At 45.5% G+C, this 25,590-nt stretch overlaps 1 protein-coding gene across 1 annotated transcript in view; it reads right to left on the reverse strand.

Moving 5' to 3' along the window:
* Positions 1–25,590, reverse strand: part of BRF1 (BRF1 RNA polymerase III transcription initiation factor subunit) — a 246,681-nt gene that overhangs the window by 65,263 nt on the left and 155,828 nt on the right. The window contains exon 12 of the mRNA XM_054024955.1: positions 82–143. Coding sequence (XP_053880930.1) covers positions 82–143 — 62 coding nt within the window. The remainder of the gene's footprint in view (positions 1–81; positions 144–25,590) is intronic.

Consider the following 25,590-nt stretch of genomic DNA (forward strand, 5'->3'; position numbering starts at 1 on the left):
GCCTGGGAAGATAAACCACATAAGACAATATTTTTCTTCTAAGATCAGACTGTAGATAGATAGAATAAAAATATATCTTACCCTATCTATTTCAGTGTCGTCAATTCCACTAAGATCTAGTTCACCATCTCCTGTATTTTCATCTAAATAAAAGCAATATAAATTTTAGTTAAGATGCATATTCATTGAACGTCCACTCCAATTCAAGTTCTGCTTTTAATTGTATCTGAAGTATGGTATTGGTTATACTGGTTTGTTAACAAATAATCACCTTTCAGAGGATTACACCCGCCAACTTTACAGAGGAGATGTACTGCACTTTCCTAGTGTTTTCTTTGTGTGTGTGTGTAAATTGTCACCACAGTTAATGAATTCTGACTATACGCTCCAATCCAGCCATTTCTCTACTAATTGCTTCACAGAGGAGAGCTAAAAATATTACAGTAATTTTCAGTAGGCTTTTTTTTTTTTTTTTTTAATTTGCAGCAGCAACAGATGTTTGCTATTAAGTTGGTGAAATCACTGGAGTAAGATGATTTGATTTTTCTCTTGTCATCACAGGAATTTCTCCATCACAGTCAAATGGGCCATGAATCCTCTGAAAGTTATGATTAAGGAAATATTTTCGGTTATCAAAGAGGCAGCGTGGTCTAGTGAATAGGGCACCAGGCTGGGAGCCACACTAGGGTTTTATTCCTGGCACTAACTCACCCACCATATAACCTTGTGTATGACATGTAAACTTAGGGTACATCTACACTACAGCGGGGAGTCGATTTAAGATACGCAAATTCAGCTACGTGAATAGCGTAGCTGAATTCGACGTATTGCAGCCGACTTACCCCGTTGTGAGGACGGCGGAAAAATCGACTTCTGCCGCTTTTTGTCGGCGGCGCTTACTACCACCTCCGCTGGTGGAGTTAGATTGCCGATTCGGGGATCGATTGTCGCGTCCCGATGGGACGCGATAAATCGATCCCCGAGAGGTCGATTTCTACCTGCCGATTCAGGCGGGTAGTATAGACCAGACCTTAGGTGCATTCATTTTCCCATATGTTAAATGGGGATTATAGAGTTTACCCACCTTTGGAAAGCACTTTGAGATATATGAATAGAAAGAACTAATTAAGTGCCAATATTATCAGGTCTCCACTATAAATTCATAGATTCATAGATTCTAGGACTGGAAGGGACCTCGAGAGGTCATCGAGTCCAGTCCCCTGCCCGCATGGCAGGACCAAATACTGCCTAGACCATCCCTAGTAGACATTTATCTAACCTACCCTTAAATATCTCCAGAGACGGAGATTCCACAACCTCCCTAGGCAATTTGTTCCAGTGTTTAACCACCCTGACAGTTAGGAACTTTTTCCTAATGTCCAATCTAGACCTCCCTTGCTGCAGTTTAAACCCATTGTTTCTGGTTCTATCCTTAGAGGCTAAGGTGAACAAGTTCTCTCCCTCCTCCTTATGACACCCTTTTATATACCTGAAAACTGCTATCATGTCCCCTCTCAGTCTTCTCTTTTCCAAACTAAACAAACCCAATTCTTTCAGCCTTCCTTCATAGGTCATGTTCTCAAGACCTTTAATCATTCTTGTTGCTCTTCTTTGGACCCTTTCCAGTTTCTCCACATCTTTTTTAAAATGCGGCGCCCAGAACTGGACACAATACTCCAGCTGAGGCCTAACCAGAGCAGAGTAGAGCGGAAGAATGACTTCTCGTGTCTTGCTCACAACACACCTGTTAATGCATCCCAGAATCATGTTTGCTTTGTTTGCAACAGCATCACACTGTTGACTCATATTTAGCTTGTGGTCCACTATAACCCCTAGATCCCTTTCTGCCGTACTCCTTCCTAGACAGTCTTTTCCCATTCTGTATGTGTGAAATTGATTTTTCCTTCCTAAGTGGAGCACTTTGCATTTGTCTTTGTTAAACTTCATCCTGTTTAACTCAGACCATTTCTCCAATTTGTCCAGATCATTTTGAATTATGACCCTGTCCTCCAAAGTAGTTGCAATCCCTCCCAGTTTGGTATCATCCGCAAACTTAATAAGCGTACTTTCTATGCCAATATCTAAGTCGTTGATGAAGATATTGAACAGAGCCGGTCCCAAAACAGACCCCTGCGGTACCCCACTCGTTACGCCTTTCCAGCAGGATTGGGAACCATTAATAACAACTCTCTGAGTACGATTATCCAGCCAGTTATGCACCCACCTTATAGTAGCCCCATCTAATTTGTATTTGCCTAGTTTATCGATAAGAATATCATGCGAGACCGTATCAAATGCCTTACTAAAGTCTAGGTATACCACATCCACCGCTTCACCCTTATCCACAAGGCTCGTTATCCTATCAAAGAAAGCTATCAGATTGGTTTGACATGATTTGTTCTTCACAAATCCATGCTGGCTATTCCCTATCACCTTACCACCTTCCAAGTGTTGGCAGATGATTTCCTTAATTACTTGCTCCATTATCTTCCCTGGCACAGAAGTTAAACTAACTGGTCTGTAGTTACCTGGGTTGTTTTTAGTTCCCTTTTTATAGATGGGCACTATATTTGCCCTTTTCCAGTCTTCTGGAATCTCTCCCGTCTCCCATGACTTTCCAAAGATAATAGCTAGAGGCTCAGATACCTCCTCTATTAGCTCCTTGAGTATTCTAGGATGCATTTCATCAGGCCCGGGTGACTTGCAGGCATCTAACTTTTCTAAGTGATTTTTAACTTGTTCTTTTTTTATTTTATCCGCTAAACCTACCCCCTTCCCATTAGCATTCACTATGTTAGGCATTCCTTCAGACTTCTCGGTGAAGACCGAAACAAAGAAGTCATTAAGCATCTCTGCCATTTCCAAGTTTCCTGTTACTGTTTCTCCCTCTTCACTAAGCAGTGGGCCTACCCTGTCTTTGGTCTTCCTCTTGCTTCTAATGTATTGATAAAAAGTCTTCTTGTTTCCTTTTATTCCCGTAGCTAGTTTGAGCTCATTTTGTGCCTTTGCCTTTCTAATCTTGCCCCTGCATTCCTGTGTTGTTTGCCTATATTCATCCTTTGTAATCTGTCCTAGTTTCCATTTTTTATATGACTCCTTTTTATTTTTTAGAGTACTAAAGTACTAGAGTGTGCACAAATTCATTTGTACTTTTGCTTAGGCTCTTATTTTTAATTGACATCTTTTGAAAACATAACCACACTTTTATTATATCCATTAACCAGAATAACTAGACAAAATAGATGCCTAAACTAGGAATGACAGAATTTGCAGGGCAGAAACTGATCTTCCTAGATCATTATAAAACACTTTGCAGAGAGAAAGTGGAATGTTATCATGTGCTCAAGGATTATGCTGGAGAAGGAAGATCATCCCCCCAAGTTAATCAACTATGGGCAACTGCTGATTTGACTAGTTTCCAATGTACTGTGTGGAAAATCAGACAGTTTTATCATTCTGAGAGACAGCTTACAGCAGCAAAATATAAAATAAAATGTTGAGGGCCAGTCTGGTGTCTTTGTGGTTACAACTCCCTAATAATTTTCAAGACACTTGAGTTTGACTCCCTAGACTGATCTCGCACTCCCAGACATCTGGGTATTGAGAAGTGCAGAGAATGAACATCAGTACTAGAAGGAAAGGAATTCTCGTATGGTTGATGGGTTTTGATGAAAGTTCCAGTCAGTTCCCTTTGATGAGATGGTTAGGTTATCACAATACAGGGCCTTGAGAGTTGTGGGGAACGAAACGGTTAAAACAAACAAGGGTAGGAATCATCAGTGTTCCAGAAAGAGACAAAGAATCACCTGAATAAAAAAAAAAAAAAAAAAAAAAAAAAACTAAACTGGCCACTTGTACTACATGAAATCAGTGACAGGAGCCCAAAACAAGTGGACAATTGTAAATTGATGAAAGGTGGGGTTTTCAAATTGGTATATGGGAGCTGCATGCCCAACTCCCATAGACTTTCAAAATAAGTTGGGCCCTTAACACTTTTATGCTTATTGGAAAATATTATCCTAAATAACCAAAATCAGGTGTTCCCTCCTTCATTTAAATTATATATGAAGTCAGTTTCCCCCCAATTAATAATAGTGATTTGGAAATTGTTGCTATCCCAAGCAATCTCATAACTTTCTCTAACTTTCTTCTGAGACAGCCTCATAAATGAAAACATTATGCTACTGCAGATGTTATGTAAATACAATGGCTGAAAATGCCTCAAGACAGGTTTCTTACCACTATAATATTGTGGCTTTGAACGTTATGATAAATTCAGCAAATGCTACAAAGGTCTTAGGTCTCAACATGTGAAAGTTTTACACCACATCTTTAATAAAAACATTTTAAAACAATATTTTTAATTATTCCATACTAACATGTATGAATCTGCTTTTCGTCAATTCGCTGCATCATAGTACAAGAGTGAAATTTCAGCTGTAGAATCACAGAAATGTAGGGATGGAAGGGACGTTAAGAGATCATCTAGTCCAGCCCTCTGTACTGAGGCAGGACCACCTAAGCCTAGACAATCTTTGACAGGTGTTTGTCTAAACTGTTCTCAAAAATCTCCAATGACAGGGATTCTAATCTCCTATTCCAGAGCTTAACTACCCTTAGAGTTAGGAAATTTTCCTTAATCTGTAGCAAGGGAGATTTAGGATAGAGATTAAGCCCATTACTTGTTGTCGTACCTTCAGTGGAAAACAATTGATCAGAGTCATCTTTATAATGGCCCTTAACATATTTGAAGACTTAGCAAGTTCCCCCCTCAGTCTTCTTTTCTCAAGACTATACATGCCCAGGTTTTTTTAAACCTTTCCTGATAGGTCAGGTTTGCTAAACCTTTTATCATTTTTGGTGCTCTCATCTATATTCTCTCTCCAAAGTGTCCACAGCTTTCTTAAAGATGTCCTAGAACTAAACAGAGTACTCCAGCTGAGGCCTCACCAGTGCTAAGCAGAGTGGAACAATTACCTCCCATGTCTTACATACCACACTCCTGGTAATACACCCCAGAATGATATTTGCCTTTTTTGCAAATGCATCAGATTGTTGACTTATATTCAAATTGTGATCCACTATAACCCCCAGATTCTCTTCAGCAGCACTATCACCTAGCCAGTTATTCCCCATTTTGTAGTTGAGCATTTGATTTTTCCTTCCTAAGTGAAGTACTTTGCATTTGTTTTTATTGAATTTCATCTTGTTGAATTCAGACCTATTCTCCAATTTGTCAAGGTCATTTTGAATTCTAACCACGTCCTCCAAAGCGTTTGCAACTCCTCCCAGCTTGGTACTATCTGCAGATTTTACAAGCACACTATCCACTGCATTATCTAAATCATGAAGTAAAACATTGAACAGTGCCGGATCCAAGACTGACCCACTACAAACTAATGCCAGTAGATATGCTCTCCCAATTTGACAGCAAATCATTGATGACTACTGCAAGGTGGGTGCACAGTTGGTTGAAACACTGTACTCAGAGTAATTTCATCTAGACCACAATCTGTTTATGAGAATGTCACGTGGGACTGTGTCAAAAGCCCTACTAAAATTAAGATGTATAACGTCTACAGCTTCCCCCCAACCACTAAGCTAGTTACCCTGTAAAAGAAGGAAATTAGGTTGCTTTGGTATAATTTGCTCTTGATAAATCCATGCAAGCTATTCCTTATAACCCTATTCTCCAACAGGTATTTATAAATTATGTAATAGTTTGTTCCAGTATCTTTCCAGGCAGCAAAATTAGGCTGACTGGTTTACAATTTCCTGGGCCCTCGTTGTTCCCATTTTTAAAGATAGGTGCTATGATTGTTCTTTTCCAGTCCTCTAGGACCTCACCATCCTCCATGAGTTCTTGAAGATAATTACTAACAGTTCTGACATTACTTCAGCTTGTTTCTTAAGTACTATAGGATTGATTTCCTAACCGAATACATCTAACTTATCTAAATATTTTAATCTATTATTTCTCTATTTTGGCTTGCGTTCCTTCCACATTGTTGTTAATATTAATTGTGCTAAGAATGTGGTCATAATTCACCTTTTTAGAGAACACTGAAGCAAAATAAGCATTAAACACCTTAGCTTTCCTTAATGACATCATCTGTTATTAGCTCTTCTTCCCCCCCTAAGTAGAGGACCAAGACTTTCCTTTGACTTTCTCTTGTTCCTTATGTATTTATAGCTATCCTGCCTACAATGTCATTAAAATCCTTATTCATAATAATGTGGGCCCAATTCTGCCCTCAGAGCAATTCCCACGCAAGTCAGTAGGAGTTTGATTCATTGAGGGAAAAGTCTACTATAGAGCCACATCACTTCTTTAACCATACCGGGCACTCCCTCCAAATTTATCAACCTTTTATCCCTACTCCCTAATATGACATCAAAGAGTAGAGAGGACAATACAGAACCATCCCACACTAACCAGAAAAGAAAAATTGTTCTGTTGCAACCTCTTCACAACATTCGTGATGCTGGCATATTCGTGATGAGTGTTTGAAGAAAATGCTTCTGTTTTAATTACTTTTTTTTAAAAGTAACCTACAAAAGCAGGTTTGGACATTTTATACTCCTCCACCACCACCCCGCACATATCAAAACAATCCAGTATGAGAGGGTCATCTTTTTTTATGAAAATAAAGTGAATAGCCAATATTTTCAAGTAACTAGTACTCTGGGGTGTGCAACTTAAGTTATATTAAAGAGGCGTGACTTTTAGAAAGTACTGAACTCCCAGTCTCTGAACGTCTAGGCCCCTTTAAGGTAGCTCAAATTAGGACCCAGAACTGAAGTACCCAAAATCTTGGCCAATACAATTAGACTATCTATGGTGCCAACTCACAGACCAACTTACATAAAATTCTGTGCATTACAAAAACTGTCATAGCAGCTCAGAACCAGTAATTAAATGCACATGGAAACCAGAATGCAACTGGTTTTTAAATACTTCAGCTTCCCTAAATTCTGCCACATTTTTGGATCAGAGATTTGGAGCTTGTCTACACACACAGCACTGCAGCGGCGCAGCTGCAACACTGTAGCACTTATTGAAGATGCTGCTGGGAGAGATTCTCCTGTCGGTGTAGGTACAGGAACTCCTCGCTTAACGTTGTAGTTATGTTCCTGAAAAATGCTACTTTAAGCAAAATAATGTTAAGCAAATCCAATTTCTCCATAAGAATTAATGTAAATGGGGGGTTAGGTTCCAGGGAATTGTTTTTCGCCAGACAAAAGACTATATTTATTTTATATTTATATCTTTTCATATATAGATAGATAGATATAGATATACTGTGTGTGTGTGTGTGTGTGTGTGTATAAGTTTTAAACAAACAATTGAATACTGTACACAGCAATGATGATTGTGAAGCTTGGCTGAGGTGGTGAAATCAGGGGGTGGGATATTTTCCAGGGAATGCCTTACTGCTAAATGATGAACTAGCACTCGGATGAGCCCTCAAGGGTTAACACATTGTTGTTAATGTAGCCTCGCACTCTACAAGGCAGCACAAATGGAGGGAGGGGAGAGAGCACGGCAGAGAGAGGCAGACATACAGAGTGAGTGAGTTTGAGTAAGAGAGAGAGAGAGAGAGAGAGAGTGTGTGTGTGAGAGAGAGAGAAAGAGAGACAGACACCATGTGTGTGTGAGAGAGACACGCATTGCCCCTTTAAGTATGCTGACCCCCCACTCTAAGCACTCTGCCTTTTTAAGTAGATCAGCAAGTTGAGACAGCAGCTACTGCCAGCAAGCTCTCTCCATACTGAGTCCTGTCCTGTCCCCCCACCCCGCTCTGTTGAGAGGGGTAAAGGAGCAGGGGGCAAGAGCAAGGGGGACACCCTGACATTAGCACCCCACCCTCCACGCACAGCAAGTAGGAGGTGCCCGGGAGCAGCTCCAAGGTAGAGGGCAGGAGCAGCACACAGCACTGTGGGGAAGGACAGCTGAACAGTCCAGCAACTGATAGCCTGCTGGGCAGCTGCCACACAGGGAACTTAGGGGAGCTTATGTGGGGGCTGCCGGTCCACCCCTAGAGCATGTTCTCTAATTGATCAGCGGCGTAACAACATAACATAACATAAGAAAGGCCGTACCGGGTCAGACCAAAGGTCCATCTAGCCCAGTATCCTGTCTACCGACAGTGGCCAATGCCAGGTGCCCCAAAGTGAGTGAACCTAACAGGCAATGATCAAGTGATCTCTCTCCTGCCATTCATCTCCACCCTAGGGACACCATTCCTTACCCGTCCCAGCTAATAGCCATTGATGGACTTAACCTCCATGAATTTACCCAGTTCTCTTTTAAATGCTGTTATAGTCCTAACCTTGACAACCTCCTCAGGTAAGGAGTTCCACAAGTTGACTGTGCGCTGCATGAAGAACTTCTTCCTTTTATTTGTTTTAAACCTGCTATTAATTTCATTTGATGACCCCTAGTTCTTGTATTATGGGAATAAGTAAATAATTTTTCCTTATCCACTTTCTCCACATCACTCATGATTTTATATACCTCTATCATATCCCTCCTTAGTCTCCTCTTTTCCAAGCTGAAGAGTCCTAGCCTCTTTAATCTCTCCTCATATGGGACCCATTCCAAACCCTTAATCATTTTAGTTGCCCTTTTCTGAACCTTTTCTAGTGCCAGTATATCTTTGAGATGAGGAGACCACATCTGTACGCAGTATTCGAGATGAAGGCGTACCATCGATTTATATAAGGGCAATAATATATTCTCAGTCTTATTCTCTATCCCCTTTGTAATGATTCCTAACATCCTGTTTGCTTTTTTGACCGCCTCTGCACACTGCGCGGACATTTTCAGAGAACTATCCACAATGACTCCAAGATCTTTTTCCTGACTTGTTATAGCTAAATTAGCCGCCATCATATTGTATGTATAGTTGGGGTTATTTTTTCCAATGTGCATTACTTTACATTTATCCACATTAAATTTCATTTGCCATGTTGTTGCCCAATCACTTAGTTTTGTGAGATCTTTTTGAAGTTCTTCACAGTCTGCTTTGGATTTAACTATCTTTAGCAGTTTAGTATCATCTGCAAACTTTGCCTCCACATGGTTTACCCTTTTCTCCAGATCATTTATGAATAAGTTGAATAGGATCGGTCCGAGGACTGACCCTTGGGGAACACCACTAGTTACCCCTCTCCATTCTGAGAATTTACCATTAATTCCTACCCTTTGTTCCCTGTCTTTTAACCAGTTCTCAATCCATGAAAGGACCTTCCCTTTTATCCCATGGCAGCTTAATTTACATAAGAGCCTTTGGTGAGGGACCTTGTCAAAGAGTAGGTTAGATAAATGTCTATCAGAGATGGTATTTGGTCCTGCCATGCGGGCAGGGGACTGGACTCTATGACCTCTCGAGGTCCCTTACAGTCCTAGAATCTATGAATCTATGAATAAAGGCTTTCTGGAAATCTAAGTACACTATGTCCACTGGATCCCCCTTGTCCACATGTTTGTTGACCCCTTCAAAGAACTCTAATAGATTAGTAAAACACGATTTCCCTTTACAGAAACCATGTTGACTATTGCTCAACAGTTGATGTTTTTCTATGTGTCTGACAATTTTATTCTTAACTATTGTTTCGACTAATTTGCCCAGTACAGACGTTAGACTTAAAGGTCTGTAATTGCCGGGATCACCTCTAGAGCCCTTTTTAAATATAAATATAATAAACAACGAAACAACATTAACCGGGATGACGTTAAGTGAGGAGTTACTGTACTCTATCTCCCCAAGAGGCAGAAGCTATGTCAATGAGAGAAGCCCTCTCATTGACATAGTGCTGCCTGAGATCTGGTCTACACTACAGACTTATGTCAGTATAACTACGTCGCTCAGGGGTATGGAAAATCCACACTCCTGAGCAACGCAGTTATACGGACCAAATCCCTGGTATAGATAATGCTATGTCAACAGGAGGGCTTCTCCCGTCGATATGCCTCTTGGGGAGGTGGAGTACCTACGCCGGTGGGAGATGCTCTCCTGTCAGCATAGATAGCATCTTCACTAAGCGCTACAGGGGCGCAGCTGCATTGGTGCCGCTGCAGTGCTGTATGTGTAGACAAGCCCTTAGAAATCTAGTGAGTCACAGCACAGTTGGTATCCATTTCCTTACAGAGTCCTAATTCACCAGACTGAAAATGATATGAATTTGTACATGGTGCTTGAAATTGTGTTGTCATTTTCAATATAAACTTGTTACAGAAGTAGATGGCAGTTGTTTTCATTAGTTCAATTAGTGACAGCGACAGAAAACTCATTCACCAACTGGTAAATTGCAGAGAAGACTCTGGAAGCAAGTTATCTTACCCGCTCTGCCTACCAATAGTCCCTCTTCTGCCAATTTAGTAGGCATTCATTAAATGCAAAGAATTATTCAGAATAGGAGGTACATTCAAATTCCCAGCTTTACATTCTCCTTAAATAAAGTCTTTTGTTACAAACTACCAATATTAACCTTAACTTCAAAACAAAGAACTGCTATTCTGATACAAAAATTCCATGGCAATCCTCTATAAACCAGTGAGATCTTAACAGCTGTAAACATTCATCTGTTGTGTATTACGCTACTTGCTTTAGGGCACAGAAAGTTGTTTGCCCCTTCCCTCTTTTTTTTTTTTTTTTTTTTAAATGCCAGGAAAGATTTTTCTCCGATGCTGAACTATTCAAAACGAAGCTCTAAATGATCATTTTCTCCTTTAATAAAAATGGTTGAAATGATTTTTTTTTTTGTAAACGCAGATGTGAGCAACATCTGGTCCCAGATCTTCAGAAGTGAGTTAAAAACAATGATGTGATTTGATGTGGTTCTTACAAATTTGAGATTTCTTCTTTTAAGGGAAAACACTGCAGGGTACAGGTAAAAACAGAGTTCTAAGTTTTAAAAAAAATCAGTTTATTATTTTTTAAGCTACAGAAAGTCTGACTTTACAGTAAACAGGAAAACAGGACAAGCAGCAGTCTTCCTCTCCCTGCCTAATGTCTAGTGCAGGGGTCGGCAACGTTCAGCACGCAGCTCGCCAGGGTAAGCACCCTGGCAGGCCGGGCCAGTTTATTTACCTGCTAATGCGGCAGGTTCGGCTGATTGCGGCCCCCACTCGCTGCGGTTCGCCGTCCCGGGCCAATGGGGGCGGTGGGAAGCAGCGCGGGCCAAGGGATGTGCTGGCCACGGCTTCCTGCCGCCCCCATTGGCCCGGGACGGCGAACCGCGGCCAGTGGGGGCTGCGATCGGCCGAACCTGCCACGTCAGCAGGTAAATAAACTGGCCCGGCCCGCCAGGGTGCTTACCCTGGCGAGCCACATGTCGAATGTTGCCGACCCCAGGTCTAGTGCAACCAGAAGGAAGATCACTACTTCCACAGCTTTCAATCATGGCTCTGAATCAATTACTGTTCTGCAACTTGAAACTGCCAGTTACCCAACCAGTTCCCAGAACATAAAAATGCTTTGTCAACAGCCTTTATGGTCCCTCCGACCTACTTTAATAGACATGAGTGTTGTAAATATAGACATACCGGATTACATTTGTAAATCTTTAGGATTGTTTACTGTTACCTGCAAATAATAAATGCACAACAAACCACTTATTAAAAAAGTCATACAGCACCTTTGTAGGCGATTTTTTATTAGCCAAGAATACAATTATTTGATATACAAAAAACTACAGTAAAAAGACAAAGGTTAAGAGCTTTTTTTCTGTTTCTAGTGAAGGAGGCAAACTATTCTGCACTGTCCAGATAAGAGGATTTCCTTACTGACAGCAATGAAGACTGAGTGGTTCTCAGGAAATCCTCTGAAGCTTCTAGAGTGGAAGGCAACTTGATTCTCTTGTACTATACTGTAAAATACATCCTCAGTCACATGGTTTCATAGCAATCATAGAATTAAAGCACTTTAGCACAAAAAACTTAATTCATGCAACATGGCATTAGTGATCAGGCTCTCAATGCATTAGAAATACTGTGTGTACAATATGGCAAAAACAATGCACTTACTCATAATAGGCATTTTCATGAAAACTAGATAAATACCAAACGAAGTAATTGGGGAACAAACACCAACATAAACTAAAATATCGGATAACTCCTTCCAGAGAGGGATCAAACATCACAGTAACAAGTGAAGCACCCTGCAAGAGAACTGAAGAACCCATCAGCATGGGAAGGCTTGTGGCCAAACCGGGGTAGAGGTGCTAAGGCAACTTCTAGAGCTTTAAAGAGCCGCTGTTGAGAGAATAGCTTAGAGCAGGGATGACAACTGCTGGATCTGGAAGGGAAGGGGGAAAGAAAAAAGGAACCGATGAATTGCTGTGAAAAAGAGTGTTGATGTGGGGTGAGAAGCCATTTGGAGGGGAAGCGAATTTATGATGGGGGAAGAGACCGGATGATGGGTGTGTGCATGTCAATAGAACAGTGATTAAGCTTGGGGGTTGAACAGTGCGTGGATGACAGAGTGGGTGTAGCTATCCGGTTTGGAACAGAAAGCTCTGAAGTACAAGAGTCAGTATGGTGTAAGGAGTGCATCTGAGGAAAAGAACGGTTATTTACCTTCTGTAACTGTTGTTCTTCGAGATGTGTTGTTCACGTCCATTACACATTAGGTGTATGCGCGCCGCGTGCACGGACGTCGGAAACTTTTTCCCTTAGCGGCTCCTGTCGGGCCGGCGGGGCCCCCTCCTTCCCGCCAGAGCGGCGCCCCGCTCCAGGGTATATATATCCCTGCTGACCCGACCACTCCGGTTCCTTCTTGCCGGAGACTCTGACAGAGGGGAAGGAGGGTGGGAAGTGTAATGGACGTGAACAACACATCTCGAAGAACAACAGTTACAGAAGGTAAGTAACTGTTCTTTCTTCTTCGAGTGATTGTTCACGTCCATTACACATTAGGTGATTCCCACGCTTACCATTGGAGGTGGGTAGGAGTCAAGATACGACTGACTGTAGCACGGCCCGACCGACCATCGTGTCCTCTCTGGTCTGATGATGGATCGCATAGTGGGCTGTGAACGTATGCACGGACGACCAGGTGGCTGCCTTACAGATCTCCTGGATAGGGACCTGCGCCAAGAAGGCCGTTGAGGACGCTTGGGCTCTAGTCGAGTGGGCCCGGATCTCCGGGGCCGGAACATTGGCGAGCTCGTAACAAGTGTGTATACAATGCACAATCCATGCCGACAAGCGCTGTGTCGAGATAGGCAAGCCTTTCATACGTTCCGCAATAGCAATGAACAGCTGGGGCGTTCTGCGGAACGGCCTGGTCCGTTCCAGGTAAAAAGCCAACGCCCTGCGGACATCCCGGGTATGTAGGCTGCGGTGGTGAGGGTCCGTATGGGGTTTAGGAAAAAACACCGGTAGGCAAATGTCCTGTCCCATGTGAAACTGTGTTACCACCTTTGGGAGGAATTTGGGGTGCGGCCTCAGTTGCACCTTATCCTTATGGAACACTGTATAGGGTGGTTCCGAAGAGAGGGCTCTCAATTCCGATACCCTTCTGGCCGAAGTGATGGCCACGGGAAACGCCACCTTCCACGAGAGGTGCGTAAGGGAGCAAGTGGCTAGGGGCTCAAAGGGGGAACTCATGAGTCTTGTTAAGACTAGGTTCAGACTCCACGCCGGGACAGGCGGGCGCGAGTAGGGAAACACCCTTTCCAGCCCCTTGAGAAATCGGGCCACTGTGGGGTTGGAGAACACTGACACTCCCAACTCTCCCGGATGGAAGGCTGAGATGGCGGCTAAGTGAACCCTAATAGAGGCGGGTGCAAGCCCTTGATTCTTGAGGTGCAGCAGGTAGTCCAGGATCGACGGAACCGAGGCTTGTAAAGGCTGTATGCGTTGAGGCTCACACCAGTGGGAGAACCTTTTCCACTTTGCCAGGTAGGTCGCTCTTGTCGAGGGCTTCCGACTATTAAGGAGGATTTGCTGGACTTGGTGAGAGCACCTGTGCTCTGCATCATTCAGCCAGAGAGATACCATGCCGTGAGATGTAGCGAAGACAGGTTCAGGTGGAGTAGGCGACCTTTGTCTTGCGTGACTAGGTCGCGATGGAGGGGGAGAGTGATTGGATCGGCTATTGACAGCTCCAGCAGGGACGTGAACCAATGCTGGCGTGGCCAGGCCGGGGCGATAAGTATGATCGTCGCCCTGTCCCTGCGGATTTTGAGGAGAACCTTGTGTATGAGTGGGAATGGAGGGAAGGCATATCCCAGGCTCCCTCCCCATGGAATCATGAAAGCATCTGCTAATGACCCCCGGCTGAGGTTCTGGAACGAGCAGAACTGAGGGCATTGGCTGTTGTCCCTGGTGGCGAATAGATCCACCCGGGGAAAGCCCCACCTCCGGAAGATCGAATGCAGGACGTCTCGCCTCAACGTCCATTCGTGCATTCGGTAGGATCGGCTGAGGCGGTCTGCTAAACCGTTTTGAATCCCCGGAAGATACGTCGCGATGAGGTGTATCACATGGGCTATACAGAAGTTCCATAATTGGAGTGCCTCATGACAGAGGGGAGAAGACCGTGACCCGCCCTGCTTGTTTATATAGAACATGGCGGTAGTGTTGTCCGTCAGGACTGCCACGCTGTGACCTTTTAAGGTGGCGCGGAAGGTCTGACAGGCGAGGCGAACCGCTCTTAGCTCCTTCAGATTGATGTGAAGCAGCTTGTCTTCTCTGGACCAAAGCCCTTGGGTCCGCAGATCTCCCAGGTGCGCCCCCCAACCCAAGTCCGATGCGTCTGTTACCAACGTCAGAGTGGGCTGTGGGGCATCGAAGGGGATCCCTTCGCATACCTGTTGGCGATCTAGCCACCAGCGTAGCGAGCCGAGCACCTGGTTTGGGATCGTGACTACCTGATCCAATGGGTCTCTGTTGGGGCGGTGCGTATGGGCGAACCACAACTGTAGGGGCCGAAGCCTCAGGCGGGCATGTCTGACCACGTGTGTGCAAGCTGCCATATGCCCCAGAATCTGCATGCAACACCTTGCCGTTGTCGTGGGGAACATTTGGACCGTGCTTACGGCTCTGTGAATTGACCTGAACCGTGCCTCTGGTAGGCTCGCTTGTGCGGTTACCGAGTCCAGGGTTGCACCTATGAAGTCCAGCCTCTGCGTGGGGACTAACGTGGACTTGGGCACATTGACCCGGAGGCCGAGCTTGTCGAACGTCTGCAGGGCCAGCGTCACGTGAGACCGGACCTCGGCCTCCGACCTGCCCGCGAGTAGCCAATCGTCCAGGTACGGAAACTCACGCATCCTTCTCTTTCGAAGGAAGGCTGCTACCACGGACATGCATTTTGTGAACACTCGTGGTGCTGACGCCAGTCCGAAGGGCAGGACCGTAAACTGGAAGTGGCGCTGGTCGACAACGAAGCGCAGAAAACGTCTGTGGGCCGGATTGATTGAGATGTGAAAGTAGGCATCTTTCATATCGAGGGCAGCATACCAATCCCCCGGATCCAGGGATGGGATAATAGTTCCCAGGGAGACCATACGGAAGCGAGCTTTGATCAGAAACTTGTTCAGATCGCGCAGGTCCAAAATAGGACGGAGGCCTCCTTTTGCCTTGGGGATCAGGAAGTATCTGGAGTAGAATCCTTTTCCCCTCAGGTCTATTGGAACCTCTTCTACTGCTCCAGCAGCGAGAAGGGTCTGAACCTCCTGCTTGAGAAGTTGCTCGTGAGAAGGGTCCCTGAAGAGGGACGGGGAAGGGGGATGGCAGGGAGGGGGCGAGGAAAACTGGAGGGTATAGCCCGCCTTCACTGTGCGCAGGACCCATTGGTCCGATGTTATGCGCGACCATGCCCGGTAGAAATGGGACAGGCGGTCTTTGAAAGACAGAGGAGGATCCGGAATGGGATATGGTACGCTGTCCTCGGGCGTAGCTTCAAAAGCCTGGCTTATTCCCTGGTTGTGGCTTGCCCTGGCCGTGACTCTGGCCCTGGTTAGGCGTATTGTTACGTCTCCGCCTGTTATCCCTGCCTCGACGGCGGTACGGCTCGTGTCGGGGCCGAGGGTGGTATTGCCTTTGCGGTGGCTGGGGTTTAAAGGGCTTACGCTGCGTTACCGGGGTGTGCATACCCAACGACTTAAGGGTCGCTCGGGAGTCCTTAAGGCTATGTAGCCTGGCGTCCGTCTGGTCGGAAAACAAGCCCGAACCTTCAAACGGGAGGTCCTGCAGCGTGGTCTGCACCTCCGGCGGGAGACCTGAAGCCTGCAACCACGCCGAACGTCTCATCACGACTCCCGACGCAATTGTTCTAGCCGCAGCGTCGGCTGAGTCTAGTGCGGCCTGTAAAGAGGTCTTGGCCACTGCCATTCCCTCATCCACCAGGGCCGTGAACTCCTGATGCGCGTCAGATGGGAGGGAGTCCTTAAACTTGGCAACTGATGCCCAAGAGTTAAAATTGTGCCTGTTTAGAATCGCCTGCTGATTGGCGATCCTCAGTTGAAGGCCCCCCGAAGAATAGACTTTTCTCCCGAATAAGTCCAATCTCTTGGCTTCCTTGCCCTTGGGGGCAGGAGCTTGCTGGCCATGCCGCTCCTTTTCATTGACCGCCGAGACCACCAACGAACAGGGGGACAGATGTAGAAAGAGGAAGTCAAACCCTCTAGATGGGGCGAAGTATTTCCTCTCCACGCCCTTTGCAGTTGGCGCACTGGAGGCCGGTGTTTGCCACACCGTCTTATAGTTGGACTGTACTGTCCATATAATCGGGAGCGCGACTCTAGAGGGGCCCTCTGGGCTCAGGATATCGACCATGGGGTCGTCCTGCTCTACAGTCTCCTCCGCTTGCAAGCCCAGATTGAGGGCTACCCGGCGAAGCAGGTCTTGGTGTGCCCGATGGTCAATCGGGGGAGGGCCGGACACCAATGTGCCCGCTACCGCCTCATCTGGCGAGGAGGAAGAGGTCGGGGCCTTCTGCCCATCCTCATTGTCCTGTAATCCTGCGTCAGCCAATTGTTCCTCTGCGGCCTGACCCGCAGCGTGGGATTGGGACGGTACCGTATTCGGTGCCGAGTCCACTCCTTCCCGCTCCGGTGGTCTAGAGACCGTTGCCTCTCTATACGATGGCGGACGGTGCCGCGGGGAGCGGGATCGGTACCGGGATAGCCCGGATCTCGAGTCTCTCGATGGGGGCCCTTGTTGGTGGTAGGCCCAGGGTGTCCAGAATGGCCATTGGCTCGGCTGGCCCCATTGGGACTGACCGTAGTCCCTACTGGCCTGTGACCTATGGGCATACCCGCCGTATCGGTCTGAGTCAGTCCCCGAGACCACAGACGGTGACCTGGAAGGCCACGGTGGAGCCGTAGGATGGTGCCGGTCTGGTCTTGGGGAGTAGCGCCTCCGCGACCAGGACCTGGAATGGTGCCTTGCCGACCTGGACCTGGAACGGTACCGGTGATCTCGGGACCGGGAACGGCTACGGCTGGTCGGCCTCGGGTAACGAACCGCCGACGCTTCGCGGTGCCGACTCGTGCTCGGTTGCTGAGTCGGTGCCGACCGTTTGCTGAAGCCCGACTGCTGCGGTGCTTCCTGCGCCGAGGGCAACCGCGAGTCCACCGAGGCGGAGCTCGACCAGGACCGGTCCCTGGAACGGTGCCGGGACGGCGACCGTGATGGGCGCACCATCGCCGGCTTGCCTCTGCGCGGCAGCATAGGCGGGGCGCCTTCAGCGCGTGCCGGGGCCTCGACGGACAAGGCAATGAGGTCCTTAGCTGCCTCAAACGTGTCCGGAGTGGAGGGCTGTTCCACGAGCTCCTCCAGCCCTTCCTCCTCGCTCGACGCGCCCATCCCGGGGCTCGACGGGCCCTTCGGTGCCGGAGCCACTACCGGGGTCCGTGTTGGGGCTGTATCGGCCTTAGGGGCACTCGAGGTCTTTACGGGTGCCGCCCTCTTGTGCGGGGAGCGACCTCGGGCCTTAGGTTGGCCCTTCACTTTCGTCGGCGAAGACGATCGGCGTCGTGTATTTCCCCACTGGGTCGGTGCCGCAGTCTTCGGATGACCCACCAGCGCCGGTTCCCGTACCGAAGCAGGGGCACTCCGCACGGAGGCAGACGGTGCCGTCGAAGTGGAGGGCTGTAACGCCGTCTCCATGAGCAGCTGCTTAAGGCGAAAGTCCCTCTCTTTTTTAGTTCTGGGCTTAAAAGCCTTGCAGATCTTGCAGCGCTCTTTCTGGTGAGCCTCCCCCAGGCAACGAAGACACGAAGCGTGGGGGTCGCTCAATGGCATAGGCCTGCGGCACGTGGAACAAGCCTTGAAGCCTTGGGCGTGTGGCATACCCCACCGCCCGGGCCGGTGCCGGGGCTGAACAAACAACCCCGGCAGGAACTTTAAGTACTCTAATGAGCTGTTAACTACTGACTAAACACTACAACAACTAATTGATAACTGTTAGATAACTCTAATTGACTATTGCTAAGGGACACTCTCAGACGAGAGACAGAGTTGTTCCAACGCCGCCACGGACGGTAAGAAGGAACTGGAGTGGTCGGGTCGGCAGGGATATATATACCCTGGCGCAGGGCGCTGCTCTGGCGGGAAGGAGGGGGCCCCGCCGGGAGCCGCTAAGGGAAAAAGTTTCCGACGTCCGTGCACGCGGCGCGCATACACCTAATGTGTAATGGACGTGAACAATCACTCGAAGAAGAATCCTTAGGTAGGGATGTATGAGAATAAGCCCAAATCAAAACAAGGTATGTGCATGCAGTCTGTCGGTCTGAATGAGCAGAAGAATGTTGCTGTTTATAATAAAGGTGGGCTAGTTGGTTTTTGAACGGGCTGGCAACTTTTCTTGATAATTTTACAAGGCAGATTTGCACTGTCAATGATTTCAGTGCTGATCATTTTACACGAAACAACCAGATAATGTGCTTCTCCCACAATCCCAATCCACTTCCCACATGTCTCTGCTTGCCAGAAAGGCCCAACTGTCCCCTAGCCAGTTGCCAAAACCTCCATCTTCTCCCAGTCAATTTAAACTAAGTTATTTATTGTCAACACAAAAGTCTGTCACAAACTGGAATGCAGAAATGTAGGAATAGAGCAAAACAAACATCACAAGAAATACATTACTGATTTTGTTTCCATATTTTAAATGAAACGGTTTATTTTTGATTATGCCTCAAACTACATAACAAATTCCAGTTTATTGCAGCTGAGTGCCAATTCAATGCTAGAATTTAGGCCCAACTGGCCACAAACTACATGAGGCTATGCACACAATTTAAACATAAATTACACGTGTAACTTACTGATGCCTAATCAGAGCTAAGGAGTCCTGTTCACCGAGACTCCAGCCTCACAGCTAGCTGTCCAAGGGAAAGAAAACATTCACTACACCACACCACAAATGGAGTGCCACCTCCTCACAGGACCGTTCCTGCTAACTACAGATGGCAGAATATCGCACAGCTACAGGATCACCTGCTTGCAGAATGTTCCCACTAGTGCAAGGAGAGCAAACATTAATATCTCAGACCAAACACCTTACATTTGGACTGAAAGGAAACGTCTCTGGAAAATGCCTTAAATGGGGCATTTTAAATTTTAAAAAAGGTCTAGTCTAACAAACCGGAGCATCCTCCACCTTCTAGAAGACAAGAGAACAGCTGAGCAGGGTAAGCCTGCAAGACCTCTCTCTACAAAGGAGCAATATCACAAGAGTTTTGCTTTCTTCCCATCTCAATCTCCCAGGTGTCACACACTGGGGTGTAGCCGGTGTGACCTTGTGGTTGGAACAAGAGTCTGGCCTAGTAGTAGGGCAGAACCAGAGGCATGGTCAAGAGGCAAGCCAATGATCGGTGCCAAGAGTCAGGAACCAGAACAGAATCAACAGGCAGGACCGGAGTCGTGGGCAGGAGACAAGCCAATGGTCAGAGCATGAGTTCTGAGGAATGAATGTTGGAAAATGAGCCTTACCGGTTGGTTTGCATTCACTGCTTTAGACTCACCTTATTGTCTTGTTACAGTACAGTACAGCTGTTTAGAATTCCGAATTAACCGCATGCTAGTGCGGAATTACAAATACATTTTTACAATCAAGTATCTGAAAATCAATTCCTCACACCAACATTCAAGTTCCAGGTAGCATGCTGCTTCTGCAACAGCTGATTGACATCTCTGACTACTGCATTAGCCACTTTCACACAGTGGTCATACAAAAATTCTCCCATCAAGAGATTATGATTTTAAAAGTACATATTTAACGGTATTACTGTGAACTAATGGGTAAGTGGAAATGCTTTACCTGCATTTAGTCTCCTCTATTGAAGTTTTTAGTAAAGTCGACATTTACCCTGCCCTAAGGGTGCTTGCATCTGTAGATCATAAGAATTTTGTTTTGTGAATAAGTTACAAGCTGCTGAAAAAAGAATTATTTGGACTGCCTCGGCCCATGCAAAAAATAAATAAAAAAAATACTATTTGTGTTGTTTTGATTCACAGTTCACAGGGAATCTAGTCAAAATGCAATTTTATGTATCAGATTAAAAGCTTAGGGCCCAATTCTAAGTTAAATGTGAGCAGATTCCTGAGCCTGCAAGATTGGGGCCTTAGAAAAAAGTTGTCTCTTGAGTGAGAATTCCTCACCTTCATTTTCTCCCCTCAAGAAAAATAGTTCTCTTAGATTCTTACTGTCTTATTGCTCTGAAATCAGCCTCTAATAAAAAATGCCATTCTGATGTCATTTTGACTCTGCAGTTCTTTAGAAAGGAGAAGCCATGCCTATTGAAGTACATTGTTTTTACACACACACACACACACACACACACACAATCCCTACAGAGCAAACCCTTCTTTATGTTCCCAAAATAAACAGTTTCAAGTTAAACTCTCTCAACTAAAGAACATCTTAACATGGTCATGAAAAACAACAGCAGATTTTTTTTCTGCTCTAGTTGTATTCCTACCCTCACCCCACCCCCTTAAAAATTATTGGGAAAAAAGCCTGCTTACGTAAACTACTTGAAATTACCCTTCTTTCTTTTCCAAGACCAAAGCTCTGCTGTCACGGCCTTGTCTACTGTGTTAAGATGGCTGCTCTCAACATGACAAAAGCTATTTTTTGCTGCTGAAGCCCATGCTCATCAATGGCTAGCCTGACAAATGATCATCCACAAAGATACTAATTAGCTATCACAAATGACATTCTTCAGCGCCAACACAGAGACAGCACTAGCTGTGTAAGACAGACAGGAGTCTTCTCCAACTTGTGATTTTTAGATCTATGATAACAAATATAACAGTTGTTCCAGGTACGAAAGAATCCTGACAGCCACAAGGATCCAGGTACTTAGTCATTCTCCACACATTAAGCCCCTTCTCCTTTCTCTCCCTCCTCCAACCATAAGGATGAAAATCTTAAAAGTAAGGGAATTTTAAAGATTGGAGCAATAATGAGAATCCCCCCCACACACACACTTTTGGCCTTTTTCTTTTAATTTGGAACTTCATCACTGATTCCCTTTGATCTTTGCCCTCCCACTCCTTTTTATGCCTTTTTTGTCATCTTTCCTCCCTTCTCCCTCTCCACCTTTTGGGGCCTATTTTCTGAATATTTTACAAATCTCTGCAGGAGTAGCAAATAGTAGCCCTTTAGAAAGGGAAGCTCTGAGGAGAGTAACTGACTAGCAGCTTAATCAGTTCCCCTCTTCAGACCTTCTAAGTGCAAAGTGCTTCTACATTTGATATGGAGGACTGTGGCTGTATCATGCTCTGGAGAGTAGACAGCAAAGGAAAACTGACTAAGATCACACAATCCCCGTCAGTTTCTCTTTGCTGACAGATCATTATGTAAAACAGCAAGCACTTTACACAAGAGCTAGCTGCAAAGGGAACAGCTGGCTCTATGTTTAAAGTGCTGAAGCACTGTTTCTGCTGTTGCTGCTAGCAGGTTGAGTAGCCAGGTCTGGCTGTGGATACTAAGTGTTCTGCTGTCCACCACAGTAGCTCAGGGTTGTCTCTTGGCAGGCACTCAGTCATCTGAGCAGGAGAGCATCTGTATTATTTAGAAATTTTAGAACTATGTCTATTCCTCCAAGGTGCCAAGACGGGATCTGTATCTCCAAGCTTACCACCTCTGTTTTGAGAACTTAAGACGCTGAATCTTCCTTTGATATTATTTTAATTATGAACAAACTTCAGACGCACAAAGGAAAATACATATACTGTATATATTCGTTCATAAGCTGAATTTTTTTAGTAAAAAAGGGAAGCACCAGAGAAGGGGGTTGGCTTATGAACGGGTATAGAGAGGGAGAGGTGGGACACAGCCCCTCCCCCCAACAGAGGGGGCAAGGAGAGGCAGCACAGCCAGCAGAGACAGAAGGGAAGAGGCGGGGCCAGAATTAGGAAAAACTTTTTCACTAGGAGGGTGGTGAAGCACTGGAATGAGTTACCTAGGGAGCTGGTGGAATCTCCTTCCTTAGAGGTTTTTAAGGTCAGGCTTGACAAAGTCCTGGCTGGGATGATTTAGTTGGGAATTGGTCCTGCTTTGAGCAGGGGGTTGGACTAGATGACCTCCTGAGGTCCCTTCCAACCCTGATATTCTACAATTCTATATGGAATTGGGAAGCAGTCCAATGTTGTGACTGGAAGCTCTGTGACTGAGCCCCACCCTTCAACTCAGGCCACCAGAAGAGTTCTTCCAAAGATGTAGAAACATTCCATTAACCTATTACTAGCATTAAGACAACAACTTGATATAGTGTATTAATTAACCTTAAAACAATTATATGCCTAATTCTCCCATTAGAGAAAATTTTCAATTTGATGAAGGAGAGAAGTTGCTCACAGAAAGAAAATTATCAGGTAAGGAATTTCTCATTCTGTTGCAGCTTTTCTCCTCATTCATCACTAACAGGAAATAGCAAGCAATGAATCTCAGAAGTAGGGGAGGAAAAGAAGAAGCAGAGCTTTAATTATTCTTCTAATAGGATAACAGATAGGAATGGACTTCCCCCAAATAAAGGGAGAAATTATGTGCGAATAAACCTAGAAACACCTCCTACCAAAGAATGCTCCTAAAAAATGGAATGGAAACTTTACAAATCTTCATGAGATGAGGTTCATACACTTTTTCCCCAGTGTCCCTAGGGATTTCTGTGAATAGTTTCCAGCTGCCTACCATACCAACTTTTGTAGAATTTTAACATCTTGCCTGAAGCAACTCTGAGGCCCTAATACCTTGGCATTTTGGATAGAATGAGATGAAGATGATACAACTGGTATGTATACTCCATATGCTTGAGATACCTCTTTATATCATTTATATGAGGAATGCTCATTTATGCCACATCTTTCCAAAGGAGTGACAGGGGTTAGAACAAAATGATTGGCGAACTATTTCCCAGGAACTGTGGAAAGAGGAACTTACCTAGAACAGAAAGTTTTCTGAAGCTATATGAATAAATCTTTTCCTCATGAGGACAGCAGTGTGGTTCTCGTACAGATAAGGCAGAAGTTCCCAAACTTGGTTCGCGGCCACTGGGAGCTGCGAGCGGCCGTACCTGCGGGCGCTCAGGTAAACAAAGCATCTCGCGGCCCACCAGGGGCTTACCCTGAACACGCCGCGAACCAACTTTGGGAACCCCTGAGATAGGGGAACTCATTCCAAAATTGCTTTTCAGAGGTAATAGTGACTAAAAAGGCCAGTCACCGGCACGTTTAGTCTATCATTCTGATTAATTTTTGCACCTCATAATACTCAAATAGAGGATCCAGTGAGCCTTCCTACAGAACACTGCTAAGGCTGGTACCCAGGTTTCTATGGTGCTTGGTTGTTGGACTCCAATCAACTCTAGTGTAGCGGAGATCATCAGAAAATGTGACCAAATCAATGAAAGAAATTTTCTGGTTCAGTTCTGTCTGGATACCAAACTGCATTGGAAGCAAATGGAGAATCCATATTGAACTGCACTTCTCTTCTGATAGCCAGGCTTTTAACTGAAGGTGCTTCAAGTCCAGAAGAAGGAATCCCTACTTCAAGAAGTCTGGTCTTTTGTGCAAGTACAATGCGGGGTTCTTGGCTCTATAGTAAATCCAAAATGCCTTCTCAGGAATAGCAGTAGGACTTCAATTTTTCCTTTTTCTCTTATCTGTGTGCTTTATGTGAAGAGTTTAGAAAAGTAGCAGTTTCCTCTCTGCCCAGGATATTTCTTCTATTGTTGTGGAGAAGCTTTGACCTCTGACTACTCCCTGCTTTTGGGAGGGATATAAACACTCAGATTTCAATTGAAGTCAACCTCTAACAGTGCAAGGCGATTTCCCCTGTGTGCACCATAACTGCCAACTATGTGACTACCTACACTGTACAAACCTACTGATGGCAGCTGATACTGGCCACACCCATAGATGGGATACTGGACTTGATGGACCAATGGGCCAATCCAATGTGACCATGCAAGTGGGATTTTGAAGTGAACTTGAAGGATGTGTATGCTGAGATTTTGGGAATTTGTTTTCTAAGTATGTTCCCCACACTGAGTGTGCAGGGGTCTAGTGTGAAAACTGGATTGGCTTTCAACATGCCGTTTGTACTCACCTGACTACGAAGGGACATGCAGATGTGACCTGTAAATGGCAATTTTTAATCATATCAGGTGCATGGTTCTATGTTCTCAGAAATAATTTCTTCAGATGCATTTTGAGAAACCCACTGAGGGGATGAAGTTGATGCATGGCAACAGCAATTCTATCCATTGGAGGTAATTGGCTATGGAGGACCCCTCAGTAAGTGACTCATGCAATGAATTTTTGGATCTTTGCACATCTTTACTGGGATGGTAAAATTATGGCCAAAGCCATTCTCTACACTGGGTGAAAAAGCTCTTCTTGATTTTGAAGAACTGGTGTTATGAATCCTTTCCAGCAGCCATCCGGTTATGAAATGAGTATGTATGAATCTGGGCACGGCTCTGATTGGCATGTTGTCTATCCATGGGTAGAAGAGTGCAACTTGCAACCTGTGTCTCTGTAGCCCTCTGGTTAGGTTATCCACCTGACATTTGGGAAACCCGGATTCAAGTCCCAGCTCTACATGATGCTCTCTCTGGCCCAGTGAATATCTAATAAATCCCTGATCTATCCAGTTCAGATCTTGTACCTGGGTTTCAAACATAATAGGTGAGTGTCCTAACTACTGAGCTGTTGGCTACTGAAGGTGAATGGATGTCTTGCTCTGAGAAGAAATTCCATCATCCTGGACCTAAGAAACCTTCTCAAAAAAGTTTAATCAGCTGCAAAAAGTTTCAGTTTTGACAAATCAGCATTTTCAGACAAAAACTATTTAGTCAAGAAATTCCTGACTAGTTCTACTTTCAGACACTGAGCCCCTTTCTCTGGCACAGCAAGCGTTTAGGACTGATGATCAGAAGGCACAATTCTAGGGTTACCATTCGTCCGGCTTCCCCTGGACATGTCCGGCTTTTCTCAGTTAAAAATAGCGTCCGGTGGAAATTTGTAAATGTCCGGACTTCCCCCCCCATGCAGAGCGCACGTGGCTGACAAGGCTGCCGGCCGGATGGTGCCACTTGCACTGGGCTCCGGCAGCCAGAGAGAGCTCC

The sequence above is a fragment of the Malaclemys terrapin genome, chromosome 4, assembly GCF_027887155.1.
Source record: "Malaclemys terrapin pileata isolate rMalTer1 chromosome 4, rMalTer1.hap1, whole genome shotgun sequence".
NCBI classification, from domain to species: Eukaryota; Metazoa; Chordata; order Testudines; family Emydidae; genus Malaclemys; species Malaclemys terrapin.